General features: G+C 32.5%; 1 protein-coding gene across 15 annotated transcripts in view; it reads right to left on the bottom strand.

Annotated features, from left to right (window-relative positions):
- Positions 1-18,283, bottom strand: part of Diaph2 (diaphanous related formin 2) — an 802,473-nt gene that overhangs the window by 407,094 nt on the left and 377,096 nt on the right. For all 15 annotated transcript variants that reach the window (XR_013431759.1, XR_013431758.1, XR_013431757.1 and 12 more), the window contains 2 exons: positions 14,787-14,888; positions 2,009-2,248 (listed from right to left, as the gene is read on the bottom strand). Coding sequence is in view for 5 of the 15 variants with exons in the window: in XM_040283678.2 (XP_040139612.1) it covers positions 2,009-2,248; positions 14,787-14,888 (342 nt within the window). In the remaining 10 variants the exon portion in view is untranslated. The remainder of the gene's footprint in view (positions 1-2,008; positions 2,249-14,786; positions 14,889-18,283) is intronic.

The raw sequence follows: 18,283 nt of genomic DNA, 5'->3' as shown, positions 1-18,283 counted from the left end.
CTAAGCTCTTTCTATGTACTTCAGTAATTTTTTTGTCATTTTTAGATATCTATATCTATGCAGAATCCTTTATATTCTAGGAATATGATTTTAATTGTATAAATTATGGGAATATCATTTTTGTATATGACATTTTGCTTTATTAATGACAACTATTTCCCTATGATTATTTACCAGAAGATAAAAATTCTACTGAAAAGTGGGAGGGGAAATACTTTAAATCCTTCACTTCTTTATCTTTTAGAACATCTATTACTACATGATAGTATTTCCCACAAGATTATTTTCATATTTTATTTGAAGTTGGCAAAAATCTTTGTGCTGAATCCTTTGAGCATACCTCTAGTGATAGATGTCAGATCAGCATTGTGTGGAAGAACTTTTATTTGACAGGTTGATGACAGGAAGAAGCCTTTCTCCCAAATATAAGCTGTAACTATAAAACCTTTCTTGAGATTAATGTAATCTTTTGTTCCTATGCATAAAGGACTTATACATTCTTGCTTCAAAGAAATAAGTCCATGTAATTAATTTGAATACAGTAAAATCAAAACAGTTGAAAATAAAGGAATGTATTTGTTCATATTAGAATAGTTCAAGGTATTTTATGTGAATTAAATGTGAAATAGACATCTAATATAAATCTTTCATGATAACATATGTTATTTTTATAGGCATCACCAAAGATCATTTTGAATTCACTCACTGTGCATTTGAAATATACTGTAACCAAGTTGTATCTTGGTAAGATATGACTTCATTAGTATCAGGCAATATGGCAGCAAGATATAATGAGAAAGTGCTAAAAATAGTTTTACCTCAAATCCAGCTATGATTTACTCTAATTTATTATGAACACTGCCTTATTCCTCCACTGGTATTATCAAATAATTCTGCATGCCCTCAACTATCACAAGAAGAAGATATATTTTTTTAAAACAAAAATTGGAATTTGCAAATAATCTCTATTTTTTTTCGTATACCATTTATAAATGTATGAGGAGTAAACAGATAAAATTTCATTATATATCTAATTATCTATACATGTTCATCTTTATGTCTGAGTTAGAATTATCAGGATCAAATCTTTATTGACAGATATTAAAATATCATTCTATTGATATGTAATACAAATCTACTTAATGTATGAACACAAAAGAAATTCATATTCATTCCTAGGGATTCTTGTCATAATGTACTTCAGGAACTAACCAAAATTCTGCAATGTTTTCGGATGTGAGAAGGAAAAAAAGTGAAAACTGGTGAGATGTCAAAGATAGATTGCTTGTTTTCAGATTTATTTTCATCTCTAGCTTTCTTCTAGGCCTTCACCCCTGAGTCAGTTCAGTTTTCTCTCTGTAACAGACAGATCTTTTTCTTGAACAAGGTGCTTTGCCCCAGCCTCAAAATAGACACAGGCAATTACTTTTGGGCTTCTCTGTTTCTTTGTTTACTTTTCACAAAAATTCAGTCTGAAAAATAATATTATGAAATGGCCCAATCAAAATAGTGAAGACGACTATCACTTGATTTTTTTTTAACCTTTGAAGGTAATGCACATAAAAACCAGTGTAAACCCAGTAATACAACAGTCTTCAAATATAGTGATATTTTCTTAAAAGTAGAAACAGTGAAGCATATTCAAGAAGAAATTTCTGGCCATTTTCCTCATTAAATTTAGTTTCTTACATACTTTTTAGAGAGACATAAAATAAGTACAAATAGATTGGAACACAAGCATTATAACAGCATTTTTTTGTGTCTATATACTTCAGCAAAATTTAATCAGCAAGAATTAAGTACTGTACTACCAAAGAATTCAATCTTTTGGATTTTATAGCAATAATATTTTTAAAAAGTTGTTTGTTTTCATTGAGATAGAATTTGCATACCATAAATTTCACTCTCAATGCATATAACTTTGCAGATATTCGGTATTTACATTTAGATTAACCTTCATATCTACAAGATTATTATTATAAATTAGCATGGTAAAATGTCATCTTACCTTACAAAGGAAGTTGATCTTAAATCCCAAAGACTGGGCATTTCTTGACCCTGAGTTCATGTAGTTTCCAACCAAAAGAACTAACTCTAAAAGTCTATTAAAGCTTTCACTTTTCTTCACTTCTTCACAAGCAAGAGTTACAGCTATGATGCTTGGTTTGATGTTGTTTACGTGTTCTTCAAATGTGAGCTTGAAAAGAATGCTATTGAGACGAGGCCGTAACATTTTCACTGAGCTCATCTGTAAGATAAGGAATACTCTATGAGAATATACATTGAAAGGCTGTTATTTTATCTCTTTAGTGGGGAAAATTTCATAGACAATATTGTAAATGCCTACATTAAAGCAAATTGTCCCTGGGTATTCAAAAATATTATTTCTGTTTGCTTTAAACATTCCAAAGGAAAATTGTCACAAAGTTTCAATAACAGTTTCTTATTCATCTTTTAAAAATAAATCATTCTGATAGCATTAATAAATTATTATTGAAGCTGAATAGTTGCTATATGACAATTGCATAATGATAAGCTATCTATAGAATTCAAGCTGCCCAAATATATACCTCAAGTGAACTAGGGACATTTATAAATAGGAAATTGAATTGAGTGAATAGTTGGGCCACAGATAATAGGTATACATGATGACAGAAAATATTAGTGAAACATTTCCTAAGAAATTACCTATTACTATGCAGTTTGAAATCAGACACTCAGCTCTGATTGAGCATTTAATAATTTTAAATGTAAGATTTCTATTCATAAAATACATTAAATATTTATATATATGTTCTAAGGAATTTCATCTATGTGACAGATGTTGATGCTAAATAATTAGGTTATGATAAAATCACATGAACTTACTTTCAAGTAAATTCTTTAAGAATTCTATGTTCTTTCTTCAAAAGAGTTTAACTTTAGTTTTAATTAATTGTTTAAGATTATTGGTGCACATTCTAAGTTACCTATGGCATAGCTTCTACGTAAATAATTATTTTTAATTTTTAACTTGCTATAGCTCCAAATTATTTCACTAGTTTTTATTATAAACAAATTCTGGAAGAGAGGTTGGTGGAGAGTAGACACCATATAAATATTTATCTACATACACACAATGAACAGAAATTATTAACCATCCTAATTATATTTGTTTTATAGTTATAGCTTATTTTCTTAAATACAAATTGTGAGCACAGCTTAAGCACATGAAATAATCTGAAAATGCTTAGACAAGATAAATGAAAGTCTTTAAACTGTAAAGTACCTTCAAAACCAGCAAATGAGCTGGTGGGTAGACTATAGTGTTTAATGAAAGCTTCACTATAGAGGGAAAATAAATGAACACATATATACATATGCATGTGTATATATGTGTGTGTGTATGCATATGCCCATACAAACACTTAGAACTAAAGTCAAGAGAAATAGGTAGAGAGAGAGAATAGTATAAGAAAAAGTTTATGGGTTAGGCATATATGAGCTTTACAAATAGGTGCAGAAATATGGACCAAAGTATTTGAAGATCTCATATAAAGGCCAAGAAATTGGAAACTAATCACATCAAAGGCTATGTATCTGTTAATGTTCAAATTATTTTATATAGGAATCTGAGATTCAATATGTATTTTTCCCTTCATATCTGACTCTACCACTGTTTCCAAATCTATTTCCACTTTACTTTTATTTTCCTTTCACTAGTAAATGGTCATTACTAGAAAAAAAAAGCATGTTTTCTATCATTTTATATGTTTAGGGAATAGTTAGCTAGTCTCCTTGATGGCTGAAAAAGCCATGTATATACTTGACCAGCTGCTCATCACCATGGAAGTGTTCTCCTGACCATGTTTAGTAGGGATTCAGTTCACCAATGTGCCTTCGTTCCCAGATCAACAAGAAACATAAGCCTTACTTAGATGTGCAGAAACGTTTAGTCTTGTTTATGTTTTAATACCATATGTCTTCATTTATGTTATTATCCTTACTGGGCTTTGTATTTAAATCCTTGCCCTACAAGTTCAGATTATGAATTTGATCTTCATTTTTTTAATAGTAGCTCCTACTGCAATAACATGACCAAAACTATACTAAGAATAGTAACAATAGTAATGACAATTAACATTTATTGAGTACTTTATTACAGGCATTCTTCTACACATGTATGACACATGTATAAATCTGTTATGGTTTGGATATTAGGTGTCCCCCAAAAAATTCATGTGTGAGATAATGTAAGAATATTCATTGGTGAAATGATCATATTATGAGAGCTAGAATGGAATCAGCTATGGATTAACAAGGTGGAAATAGCTGGAAGGTAGAGTATGGTTGGAGGAGGTAGGTCAGTGAGGATGTGTCTTTGGGGTTTATATTTTATCCCTGGTGAGCAAAGCTCTATTTTTCCTAGTTGCTGTACTTTGATCTGCTTTCATCTGCCATGCTTTTATGCCTTGATAGTCTATGGTATCTTGGGCTCAGAGCTCTAAAACCATGAGCCAAAGTAAATTCTTCCTCCTCTATGTTGTTCTTGTCAGTTCTTTGGGTCACAGTGATAAAAAAAAAGCTTATTAAAACTTAATTGTTTTGATTCAGCATATAATGCTTGGAGAAATTATCATCATCATCATCATCATCATCATCATCATCATCATCATCATCATTATCATCCATCATTGTAAAGATTAGGAAATGTCAAATTGTGTATTGGAGAACTAGAGATTTGATCATACACATCCATGCTACAGAAGCCAGACTCAACCACTACATCACACTGCCTCTTAAGTCTTATTAGAAAAGAGAGACCAGCAGCAGGGAGACCATCAATAAAATATCAAAATGGCTTGAGAAACAGTTAATAAGGAAGAATGCTGACAGTAGGCAGAAAAAGGATTGGACTGATACAAGAGTCAGAAATCAATGGGACTTAGCAATTGACCATGTACAGAAGAAGGAAGTCAAAGATGGCTCCAAGGATTTAAGTTAGCTCTGACGCAGAACAATATGGGCATTAATTAAGGCAGAAGGTGAGGCTGATTTGGTGTTTTATTACTTGGCTTTTGTTTCAGAGAATGAATGTAAGTGAATTTCCTTCTCATGATCTCATGGTATCTACACTCCATTAAACAAAGACTGTACTTTGAGAAGCACAGAGTCTTGCATATGTTGGACATTCAAATATTTGCTGATTTTAGCAGCACTCCTCAGCTGACTAGCCATTTTCCAGATCTTCTCCCAAGAGGAAGAATTATTGAACAAAATTAAGAGCAGATGGAAATATTTTACCCCCGCCCCCACAAATACCTCCAATTATGATATCAAAACAGGAATGCAAGGGAATTATCATAGCTAAACTGCTAACACTGGATATTAATCTGTTATCAATCACCCTGATTTTAGGAATAAGTGGTATATAAAAAGGGAGGCCAGAGCTGCCTTTGGATCTGATAAATCATTCTTCATTCATTCATTCCCCTACAAGAAGGTTTAATACATGGCAGATGATAAATATGATAGGTGCTTTAAAAATAAATTATTGTAAAATTAACGAATAAATAAAACTCCTCATTCACACAAATAAAAACTACAATATCAACAAAATGCTGGATTAAGAAGATGCATAGTTTGAACAGGTAAAATAGAAAGACAGGTAAGGAAGGAGAAGGTATCTTATGCAAGGTCATATGCTACAAGGCAGGTCATTCCAACAATACTGCCCAGGACAACAATAAACTCACATTTGGAATGCCACATTTTTAAGGATATATTTTGAGAGAGATTTTTTTACCCAACCTCAGGAGGGAAAAGTATAAATTCCAGACCTATGATGTACACTGCCATGGAAGAAATAGGGACTTCTGAATTACAGAGATATGAGATTGAACTACAGTTCAATCACTTTCTAACTGTGTGGCCTAGTGTAAGTTCTCTAATGTTTTAGAGTCTTTACTTCCTTATCAGCAAAATATATTCATTAAATATTCTATGCAAGTTGTAGAAACACTTAAATGAGATACTATGTGTAAGGCTTCTTTTCATACTTACTGAAACAATGTAAGTACTATACACAAATGGCTATTGTTGTCCTTACCTTCTTTATTTCTTCTCAGAAAGTTAAGGAAATATGACTCCTAATTGTTCTCTCAAACCTGAGGGAAAGTTCCTCTCACCCATAATTTCAGAAAGGGTGCTTCCAGAGTCCACTGAACAACACAGCTTATTATCTTTAAACACACTACAAAAATTGTGCTATACTCTACTGAGCCATAATTAATTCATAATATACATCTACCATTTGAAATATTATCTTTGAAAATGTGTTCTTATAAAATCAAGAGACTTCAAGGAGGTGAAGCTATATGGGTATATCTCTTAATACAAGCAACAAATCAGTATGTATTGATCAGATCAAGAGAATTTTTGCAATCAAAAATATGCATTTTTATGATCAGACCAGTGTCTGATATATAACAGACAAACTTCCATCAAAAGATTTGGCTATGTAAGGAAATATCTTGGTCAATCAAGCATGGAAAAAAATAGGAAGCATTGAGTTATATCCCATGCTATTATATATAATTATTAAAAGGCTCATGTCTCATAAAGGCACTTGAATGCACCTAAGTGATATAAGTAAATAAAACAAAAAATATGCTGAAATGTGTGCTTCTTTTGCATTGTGGTCCCTGGCAGCACTTTAGTTGACTGGCATTCTTTGTTTTATAATTCATTCCTTGAAGTGCTTATGGGAAGCTAACCAGGGTGTTGTATTACATAGGGGATTTATTTGTGTTACGAGGTACTTGTCTATCAAATCACATCAAGCAATTCTCATTTCTTTAGCTGATCTGTACTATATTTTTTTTAAGTGCATTGACAGCTTTAGTGAGAGCAGTTACAACTGGGTTATTTCCCCAAAGAGTTAGACACAGTTTTGTTTATATAATTTGAATTTTATGTACTTCATACCTATACAGTTGGTGAATATTGATCTACTACCAAACTACCAAAAGAATTCAAAGAAACAGAAAAAAAAATGGCAAGAGTACAAAAATTATGTGTGAGTGCACAGATCGCTATATGTCACATCTGCACTCATGTGTGACCTTTGGAGTTATTTCTATCACTTTTCCTTTTGCACTGCTAAGAAACATACCCTTGGGCTGGAGTTGTGGCTCAGTGGTAGAGTGCTTGACTAGCATGTGCGAGGCCCTGGGTTCAGTCCCCAGCACCATATAAAAATAAGCAAAATAAAGACATTGTATCCAACTACAACTAAAAAGTAAATGATTTTTTTAAAGAAACACACCCTTAACAACTATTATACAAAAGCATAATGTAAACTCCAGTCTCTTCAAAATATAAATATTTAAAATTCATTAGAATAAACAGATAAATTTATAACACATATTCACTATTGTGACTAAGAGTCCACTGAATATACAAAATAGTTTTGTATCTGTAACTACATACAGGAAATGAATAAATCTCATTAAAGATGGATGGATTTAAGTTAGAGAGTAGGCATAACTGCCTATGATACTGAGATTCAGAGTCAATGACTGAGCAACATTCTGCCTGCAAGCATGAAAATAAAGCAAATACATTTGTCATTCTCTATTAAATAATTTTCTAATTGTCTTACAGATAATATCCTCCTCGAGGTCAGGGCCTCTACAATACATTGCTGTACTTCCAAAAACAAATTCAGTACCAGGCCTGGACAAAAAAAAAAAACAATACATGTATACAAGCTATAAGTAAATGACAAATATTTGCACATTAGATGCCATGAGAGATGAGAACCATAGTTAATCTGCGAATTGAATCTTTGAAAAAATAGTGTTGAAAACTGACACTACATCAGAAAAATAATGATGTGTTGATACAGAATATTTCCCCAAAGATAGTGATATGTGAGATTATGCATTGACAAATACCTACTTGTCTTTAGTCTGGAACAGAACATAATAATAATGTCTGCCCCAAAAGACACTGTAAACTCAGAGAAGAATCACACTAAGAAGTTAAGGAAGATTTCAAAAATTGCTTCTGAAAACAAGGGCTTCAGGCCAAGTAGGACCATTAAAACTGTTATGGTGTTATGCTGTTGTTTTAAGGATTAGTTAATGATAAATGGGGAAAAACAAGGGGGTCATATTTTGATTTTTTGAATTTAATGAAAAGCAATCAATTGCAAAACTGACAGCTACAGACAACTGTAAACACCCAATTTTCAGGTGGATTAATTTTCCTTATTTCATTGCAAAAACAGATGAAAATAAATAATTCTGTCACAAGAATGGGTTATTACAAGAATTTCATGAAATGAACAAGAACATAAATACAGGGATTTACAAATGAGTTGTGGTGAATTTTCTTTTACCTGATCTTAAAATTATTAAATGAGCTTTTACTCACATAAGATGAATATGCATGTAGAATTAAGATGTACCATTCATGTATTCAAAAGGAATAAAAACAGAAGCAATCAGGGCGTTATATATCAAAACAATGAATACTCTGAATGCAAGCAGATAAAATAAAGAAAAAGATGTTCCCTAATGAAGATGCGAACCAAAAATTGATTCAATATTAATAGAACAGAGGACCTATAATTTTCTATCACACTAATTGCCTTTGATGATACATAGGAGAAAAATTTTTAAAACGCTTTTAAGAATTTTCTTTTCACCTGGGTAAGCTACCTTGAATAGAGCTTATGAACTCTTAAAAGGCTTTAAAAAAATTAAATACCACAGTGACTTTATAATAATACTTCCAATTACAGGCATAAATCTCTCCTCCCATCTTCAAATGTTTGTGTAAAAAAAGAAAAAAAAATGTTCCATGTGCTGTCAGCAATATCATGTAATCTGTGCTTTTCATGATAATGATTTTTATGTAGGCTATCTCAACATCTTTTTGTTTATAGCTTTAGAATGTTTTTAATTGAAAAATATGGGTAATTTTGAAATCAGAAAAACAAAGCACAGATTACTAAAAATACTAATTATTGCCTTCCTTTTCTCAGAAGATGTGTTAGTTTAATAGATGTACACAGTATGGGTCTCCATCCCCAGTGCAAGACAAGTGGGAATTTCCATAGCTCTGAGGTTTAAGAACAGCTGAGCTACAAACACTCTGAAGAGTCTAAAAGCTCCTGCTGGGGGTTCTAACTGCCAGAGCTTTCAAAGATCTGTGCTTTTCTTCCAGTAAAGGTACAGCACATAATTACAACTATGCACCAAATTCAATTCTGTTGGAGGCAGGTTGGAAGACAAGTCAGTGGGAAGCTATGCAGCCAATCTACCCCCCTAAAGAAGAGGATTATTGATCACAGAAGATGTGGGAACTAGCATATCCCTCTTAACAGGAGGTCTGCTACTAGACAGTAGAAAGGTCTTTGTATTTTTTGTGTATGGGTTTTTTGTTGTTGTTTCTTTCCCTTTTCTTCCTCTTTCTCCTACCCCCTCTTCTCTTTATTTCTCTCTCTCCCCCCTCCCCATCTAATTACATGTAATTAATTATAAGTCAACCCAATGATATGACTTCCAAAGAAACAAAAATGTTGGAAAATGATTAGCAGCCAAGCCACTGTCTCAGATAAGCTTTTTCACAATTTCTGCCAATTGTGAAAATTTTATTGTTTTATTATTATTATTTTAATCCCTCTTGCAGGAGAAATCTCACTTCTGGTATATGTCTATCCCACCTGGTGAGCTTATGTTTTTTATCATTTAGGAAGTTACATAACAATGGAAATTCTATAGGGCACTGGCCAGAGTTATAGGAATAAAATCATCGGAGTATTTACTGTTTAAGAAGGCAAGGGCAGAAAAGGTTTCAAAAAGGAATTTAAATTCTTCAATGTTATGTGAGCCTTATGGATACAAATTAAGATTAGACTGAAAAGAGTTTACTTGATTTTGCATTTATGCAAAAAGACTCAATCAAGATTTGTTAGGTGCATATACATGAATAAAACTGACATGATTCATCCACCTATAGATCTTACAATTTATTAAGTGTTGCAGAAGTTCAACCTAACAAATAAACAATTAAATAGCATTATAATCTTTTGAAAGGTGCTCTGGGACAGGTTAATAGGAATACCAATATTTGATGGATAAGTAAGTGATGGTGTCAGTGGGAATGCAAAATCTAAGCTAATACTTGAAGAATAAGCAGGAGAGGCAGGCAGGGAGAGGGAGTAAGATAGGGCAGCACATAAAACAGTCCTGAGGTAGGGAAGAGCCCTGTGAATCCAACCATCAGAAAAAATGAAATACAATGTGGCTAAGGCATAATAAGCAAGAGGCCAAGCAGAAAGAGAGAAAAGTAGTAGATGAGTGCAAGTATCAGACCAGGCAGTGCCTTAAAGGCCACAGGAAGGAGACAATACTATAGTTTTACTGCTATAGAACAGTACTGATGTTTTAAGCAGATAAATAATATAATGCAATACAAATATGCTCTAGAAATGCCACCATGAGGACAACTATGCTTAGACTGATTCGGAGAAGGGCCAAAGTGTGAGAGAACCAGCTACAAGTATATTGTTAAAGCTGAACACAGTGATGGACACTAGTAATCCCAGCTACCTGGGAGTATGAGGCAGGAGGATTGCAAGTTTGAGCCAGCCTCCCCAGTTTAGTGAGACTGTGTCTCAAAATAAACAATAATAAGGGTGCTCAGGATGAAGCTCAGAAGTAAAGCACCCCCAAGTTTAATCCTAGTACTGTATGTATGCACAAACATTAAATATATGTTGTAATAGTCAGACAATGGCCATGCTAATCTGGACTAAGGCAGTACTAGTACAAATGGTAAGAAGTGAGTAGATCTGATGTATTTTTCAAGTGTGATTGAGAGGTAATTAATGTTCTTTCCTAGATCAATTTCAATTTATTATTTAAGGCAGATTCTTGATTGCTATTGGTTGAAGAGGGAATAAGAGGTAAGGCTTTAGAAAGTAAATGGAGACTAATCTTTGACAAAACTAAAGTGAGAAATGGAGAAAGGGCAGTAGCTTGCAAAGGCCTTAGGGTCAATGATAGATGTTGCATTCATTCATCCATCTATATATTCATTCATTTTTAGACAACAAGCGACTTGTTTTCCCATATAAATAAAAAAAGCAGAGTGGAGCCTGACAAATTAAATATGCAATGGAAGCTAAGCAGGCAAGAAATACTGATGTCTTTAAGTAGGTACAGGAGAGACAGAGTGCGTGCGTGTGCCCCAGAAGGGAACAGTAGCTAAAAGCACTGGCTATGAATTCAGATTGTCTGGGATTGAATTCTGTATCTGTGCACCCTTGGACAAGTTACCTAGCCTTTCTTGCCCTCAGTTTCATCTTCTGTAATATGAAGCTAATAATATTGCCAACTTCAAAGGGTTCTTCACAATACATAAGATAGTTCAAGTAATCATGCTTAGCACAGAACATGACACAGTAAGTCTCCATTATATTTTTACTACTCACAATGCATCCCTTGTAATGGTTAATCTCCAGTACCAATAATAAACAAAAAATTTTTAAAAATAATACCAATAATATTGGTAATAATAATTGTACATCTCTTTTTCTGAGGTTTGGCAGAAAATGAGTTAATGAAATATATGGGGCTGGGGATATAGGTCAGTGGTAGAGCACTTGCCTAGCATGTGCAACATCCTGGGTTCAATCCCTAGCACCCCCCAGAAAAAATCATTAAGTCAGGAAATGCTAAATGTGAGGCTAAGCTGAGAAGATCACTTGAGCTCATGACTTTAGAACCACATTAGGCAACAAAGAAAGAGCCCATATCAAGAAAACAAAAAGATATGGCTAGAGATAACTTTGTAGGTAGAAGAGATATTGGAGACACTGAAGCTTAAGTGCATTTGCTTTTCTCTGGAAAGCAAGAGGTTAGGTTGTTTGTGGTAAGTGAAAAAAGAACAAATAGCAGTTGATGGAAGATTGTAGGATAATGGTAATAAGAAAATATAGGCAGGATGAGAATGCAAAGGAGTTTTAGTTCCATTCTGTAAATTCAGGGAGACATTGAAGGTTTTTGATATAAGAAATTAAATGATAAACACATATTTTTTCAGAAGACTAAATTAATAGTGTTGATAGGTGAATAGAGCAGACACAAGGCACCTCTAGAGTTTGGAGCCTCTCTCATTAGTGCAGAAGAGTACATGTATTCCTGAAGGTATCCTCAGTTAAGGTATTTGGGTATATTCACACCAAAGTAATTTAACATTTTTTGTTTTAGCATGATTTTTACTTTTATAGCTCAGTCGCGTACTTTTCTTTTCTTTTGTTTGTTTCTTTGGTAGCAGTGGTTGAACCCAGGGATTCTTAACTACTGAGCCACATTTACAGTCCTTTTATGTATTTTTTTTAGAGACAGGGTCTCACTGAGTTGCTTAGGGCCTAGCTAAGTTGCTGAGGCTGGCTTTGAACCCACTATCTTCCTGTCTCAGCCTCCAAAGCCCCTGGGATTAGAGGCATGAACCACCGTGCCCAGCCCACATACTTGTCTTTAATAATTGTCCTTTAATAATTGTCCTATAGTTCAATTCAATAAACACCATTTACTTATGAAGATACTGTTCTGAACACTGCAATGCATGCATACGTGCTTAAAAGACTAAAGTTTAAATTAATTAAAAAATATTTTCCTGGGGCTGGGGTTGTTGCTTGATGGTAGAGCGCTCGCCTAGCATGTGTGAGGCACTTTGTTCAATCCTCAGTACCACATAAGAATAAATAAAATAAATATCTATCAACAACTAAATGTTTTTTAAAGAGAGAAAGAGAATCTTAATTTTTTTTGTTTTGTTTTTGGTGGACACAATATATTTATTTTTGAAATTATTTTTAATGTGGTGCTGAGGATCGAACCCAGTGCCCCGCACATTCCAGGCAGGCGCACTACCGCTTGAGCTACATCCCCAGCCCAAACAACTAAAAAAAATTTAAAAATATTTTCCTAACAATGCATTTACCTAAACTTTATTTGGCAAATTCTGTTTTATATGTTCTTAGGTAATTTACATAGTATAACTGCTTTGTAATTGCCTTGATATTTTCCCCAGAGACATGTAACTAAGTATAGTGAGAGTAAATAAGAGGACTAGGTGAATTCATGTACACACAGACTGAGAATTATTTATGGTTATGTGCATAAACAAGAAATCTCTTCCATTCTCTATTTTGCCTTTAGTTCAGAACGTATATTGTTTTTTATGTCCCAAACTTCATTTCCTGAGTGGTACCAATGATATTCCTCTTGAAGGACTTGCTTGGCAAACTAATACATCTTCTAAGATAAACTGCATTCAAAGAAAAAAATGGCTTCAGAGAAATTGCGTAGTGTACCTACTGTAAAACTCATAACCATCATGACACAGTGGAAATCTCACATGTACAGCCCTGCTTCAATTACAATATGAATCTAAGAAGCTCAGGTTTCAAGTGTGGCCTTTGGTCTAGAAAATTTTATTACTGAACATTGTGCTAAAATGCTGCAATTTAATAAATAATATTAATTCAGTTGACTAATAATATTGATTCAGTTGGCTAATTTTCCTAACTCAAAAGTTAGTGAAATATATTCTTCAGGTAACTTTTTATGCTTTTGTTGATCTCAAATGCTTATGTCTCATTTTCTTTTAAGGGATTTGACAAAAAAAAACATTTAAATCAGTAGGGAATGACATGTATTAGAATTAAAGTACTCTAAATATCGGCAGGCAGTTATTTCACATGTTCAAATGGAATATGCAGAGCCTCATCTTTCATATATTGATTGTAAACAAGATATTGAAATTGCAAAGTTTCAAATACACAACTATTAAAAAACCTTATAAAATATTTTGGATGAAGCAACAGTATTTGACTATCAGGCCAAATAGCAATTTAAAAATGTTTACTATGCAGACAGAAAATGTTCAGGGAGTCAGAGAAAAACTGGCATTCATAATGGAACTGTTTCATTCACATGACAAACAAATTTGTATTGAATATCTAAGTAAAATATACCTTTTGAACTCCAATAAATGAAGTAAATCATGATGTCCTCTTCCCTACCTTTTTTGAAAAAAAACATTGCCAACTATTTGAATAGCAGAATTGGGGAATACTTAAAATATATTAACTACATTCTATAGTACATATCTTCCCTAGGCATCTTTGGAAGCACTTAAGAGAAGGGGGAATAAAGAAAATTGATTAATTCCAATAATACCAACCATATGAGGTATATTTGTAAGATATTGGTCTCACCTGAAACAGCATATTTAGAGCTTTCAATCAATTAATGACACTCTACAAAATCTGAAAATACCCATGCTTTTTCTGAAATAATATATACTATGGAAAAGTCTCTAGTATTTAGCTAGTTATCCAGTTATTATCCTTGCATTGAAGACTAGGTTTGGGGAAGGCAAATTCTAATATGAAGATCTGAATGGAATAAAAAATAGCCAATACAATATTGCATTTTGTATTTTACATATAGTAATACAACTTAATTTCAATTTAATTTAATAGAGAGGATCTCATGATATATCTTAAGGTATTTTGTGAATATAAAAATTAACTTGGTTATTTTTTAATACCATGAAAAATATTAGAGGTAAATAAGGATTTTTTCCTGACAGTCAATATTACATGTAATTATGTAGTTACAAAGTCAGAAAAAAAATCAACATCTGAAATGTCTCTCTTTTCACTGTTTCTGACAAGTGTTACCTCCCAGTTGAGTTTTGAGGCCTTTCTACTTAATACATACCACAACTCCAAATTGCTCAGGCTCACACAGGTCATCATATTCATTCTTAAGCTGTGCTAATTCACTGAGTACCTTCTGCTCAGGAAGATGTTTTACAAGGTTCTAAAAAGAAATGGAAGCAAAAAAAATAGTGTTTTATGATTAGGATCTTTAAGCATGTAAAAACAATTCTAAAAGTGATAAACTAGTAAATTTCTGGTTGCAGCTGTTATTGCATGGATACACACTCCCTTCCCATCTCCTACAGAATGTAACCTAAAAATAAACTAAATTAAGTATATAAAATGTACAAATTTGATTGATTTCTATGCATTATAGTACATAAATGTCAAATAAAAAGAGTATGTAAGAATAAATGGCTTTCAAAAAATGACTAAGCTTCTGGGCCTTAAATACAGATCATACTTTTTAAACTCTGATTTCCTGTCATGATGATCTAAACTGGAAATTGCAAACATTATGTAGTATTAGCTTATGTACAGTAATACTAAAAAACAAAATATCAACTCTACTATTCATTTCTCAAAATCTGGTACCACCTTCCATCTTATAAAGCACACTTGGCCTGTTCAAAAATTGCCCATTATTTACAATATCTATGTTTGAGTACATTAGACATTCTTATTATAATGGAGAATCCAGCAAAAGTAATGAAATATGAAGCATACCAAAGTGTGAGGCCAGTTATGGAATGAAAGGATATGTCCCTCCAAAATTCGTATGTGTCTCTAAATAAAATATATAATAGGTCTGGGGATGGGGCTCAGTGGTTAAGTGCCCCTGGGTTTTATCTCCATACCAAATAAATAAATAAGGAAAGAAATAAGGAAAGAATAAAGGAAAGGAAAGGAAAGGAAAGGAAGGGAAAGGGAAAGGGAAAGGGAAAGGGAAGGGAAGGAAAAGAAAAAAGGAAAAGGAAAGGAAAGGAAAATAAAAAGAAAGAATAGGAAGGGAATGGAAAGCTAGCTTATTCTCTTTCCACCATTTAGGATACAATGACAACTAAGGAGTCTTCAATCCAGAAGATGGCCCTCTCCAGAACCCAACAATGATGGCACCTTGAACTTGGATTTCTAAGCCTCCAAAATAATGACAAATAAATTTTGTTGTTTATAAGTCTATGATACTATGTTTGTCTGTTTTTGTGGCGCTGGGGATTGAACCCAGGGCCTTGTACATGCAAGGCAAGGACTCTACCAAATGAGCTATATCGCTAGTCCTATAATACTATGTTATAGAAGCCTGAACTATGCTTAATAATGTCAGAAAGAATCAACATTAATAAAGTCATCTCCACTCATGCTATATTTAAATATAGTACTGCATTTTGTTGTTGTTGTTTGTTTGTTGCTTGCAGTGCTAGAGATTAAACCCAGGTCTCACTCATGATAGGCAAGTGTTCTGCCACTAATCCACATCCTCAACCCTGTGGTACAGTTGTAATCATTACATTGTCTTGCAGTGAATATTTGTGGGACTTGTATGGAATTTTCATGGACATATGGAAAAGAAGGCGACGCTCTCCAAGTAAAACAAGTATTTGGTAGAATAGATTAAATATGATCTATTTACTGGTATAAAAGGGAGTCATTTTACATAAAAAAAAAATACAAAAAGGCCCAAAACAAAAGAATAGAAAAAAAGATATTCATGTAAATTGCAACCAAAAGAACTGAGGTTTCTACATTTTTGACACAAGATGGACTTTAAAAAAAACAAAGAAAATTTAATGAGAGGCAAAGAAGGACATTACATATGGATAAAAAGGTTATTCCATCAAGAAAGTATGATGATTATAAACCCATGCCCACCTAAGACTAGAGCTCCAAAATTGAAATAAAAATTGACAGACTGGAAGGAAGATTTATAGCATTCTAAAATAATACAAAGAGAATTAAATACCCTACTTTCAATAGTGGATAGACTAACTAGAAAACAAATTAATAAGGAGAGAGAAATTACATTACACTACACTACAAACCAATTAGAACAAACAGACATATACGAAACACTTCAACCAATAACAGTAGAATGTATATTCTTCTCAAGCACACATAAGAACATTCCTCAGGATAAATCATATGTCAGGCCTCAAAGCAAGTACTAACAAATTTTAAAAAGACTAAAATTAAACAAAAGTATCTTTTGTGATCAAAATAGAAAGATCATAAAAAGAAATAACAAAAGAAAGTCAAAATTTTCTAATTATGCAGAAATTTATCAACACATTCTTAAATAACCAATGGGGCCAAAAAATCAGTACAAGAGAAATGAGAAAATCCTTTGAGATGAATGGAAAAAAAAGAACAACATGCCAACCTTTATGAAATACAGTAAAAGTCATACTAACAGGGAAAAATTACACTAGTAAATACTTAAATTAAGGAAGAAAAATCTTAAATCAATAAATTAACTTACATCTTACATAACTAGAAAAGAAAAAACTAAATCTAATAACAGGAAGAAAATAACAAAAATTGGAGATAAACAAAATATCATACACCACTGCAAGTGTGCTTTTTCTTCTCCCCATTTACCTTTTCACTTCTTCAACTCAACTGGCTTTCCATTAATCTCTGAGCCTCTAATGGTACCCATTATCTAACTAATGATACTCAAATTTTAAAATATTGTGCTATTGATTTAAAAGAGATACAGATATAGATAGAACGACAATATACATGTGTTAAAATGAAATCAAGAATATACATTATTTGCTTCACTAGTATGATTTTTCTCAAATAGAATGAAAATGTAAATAATTGCTAAAATATTATTTTCATTTTACTAGAATATTTGATGCATGAAAATTATTCAATATTTCAATTTTTGTACACTATGTTATTTAAAAACAAAGACTGGTAACTTGAATAATTTTTACTATAGTGAAACTAAATTAGAAAGATTAAGAACATTATTATAATTATGAAATAATGCAATTCTCTATATTGAAAACTTTCCTTCTCAGTTGTAGATTTAACTGTGCAAATAAGCAATACAGAATGAATTTAGCCTAAAATAGAATTTTAGCACAGAATGTGATTTCTTTGTTGTTATTTTATTTCACTTATTGCTATAGATAGCAACTCATCTTCCGAATGCAGGCTCTGCAGTAGGAGGTGACATATCTTTTCTTCTCTGTTCAGCTATATGAAATATTTAACACTTTCAATGGGCCTGGGTATATTCTGACTCTGGGTAATAGTTTATTTGAAAGGCACAGACTTTTAGAACTTCCAGTGCTTAGTAGATTCTATTTGAAAATGACAATTAGAATCAAATTCACTATCAAATTTATAAATTTATCACAGATTCAGATTACTATTACAGAACATAGTGCTTCAATGAGTCAGCTTCTATATTGTTCCATGTTGCAAGTGATCATCATAGCCAATCCTTAATCATACCTCATTATTTTACATTACTTTGAAGACAAAAATGTAGTATAAAACTCAACAATATTTCAAGCCTATAAATAATTGAATAGAAGAGGAATA

Source organism: Ictidomys tridecemlineatus, chromosome X (assembly GCF_052094955.1).
Source record: "Ictidomys tridecemlineatus isolate mIctTri1 chromosome X, mIctTri1.hap1, whole genome shotgun sequence".
NCBI classification, from domain to species: Eukaryota; Metazoa; Chordata; class Mammalia; order Rodentia; family Sciuridae; genus Ictidomys; species Ictidomys tridecemlineatus.
The sequence above is the reverse complement of the archived record's forward strand: the minus strand, read 5'-3'. Positions and strand labels throughout refer to the sequence as shown.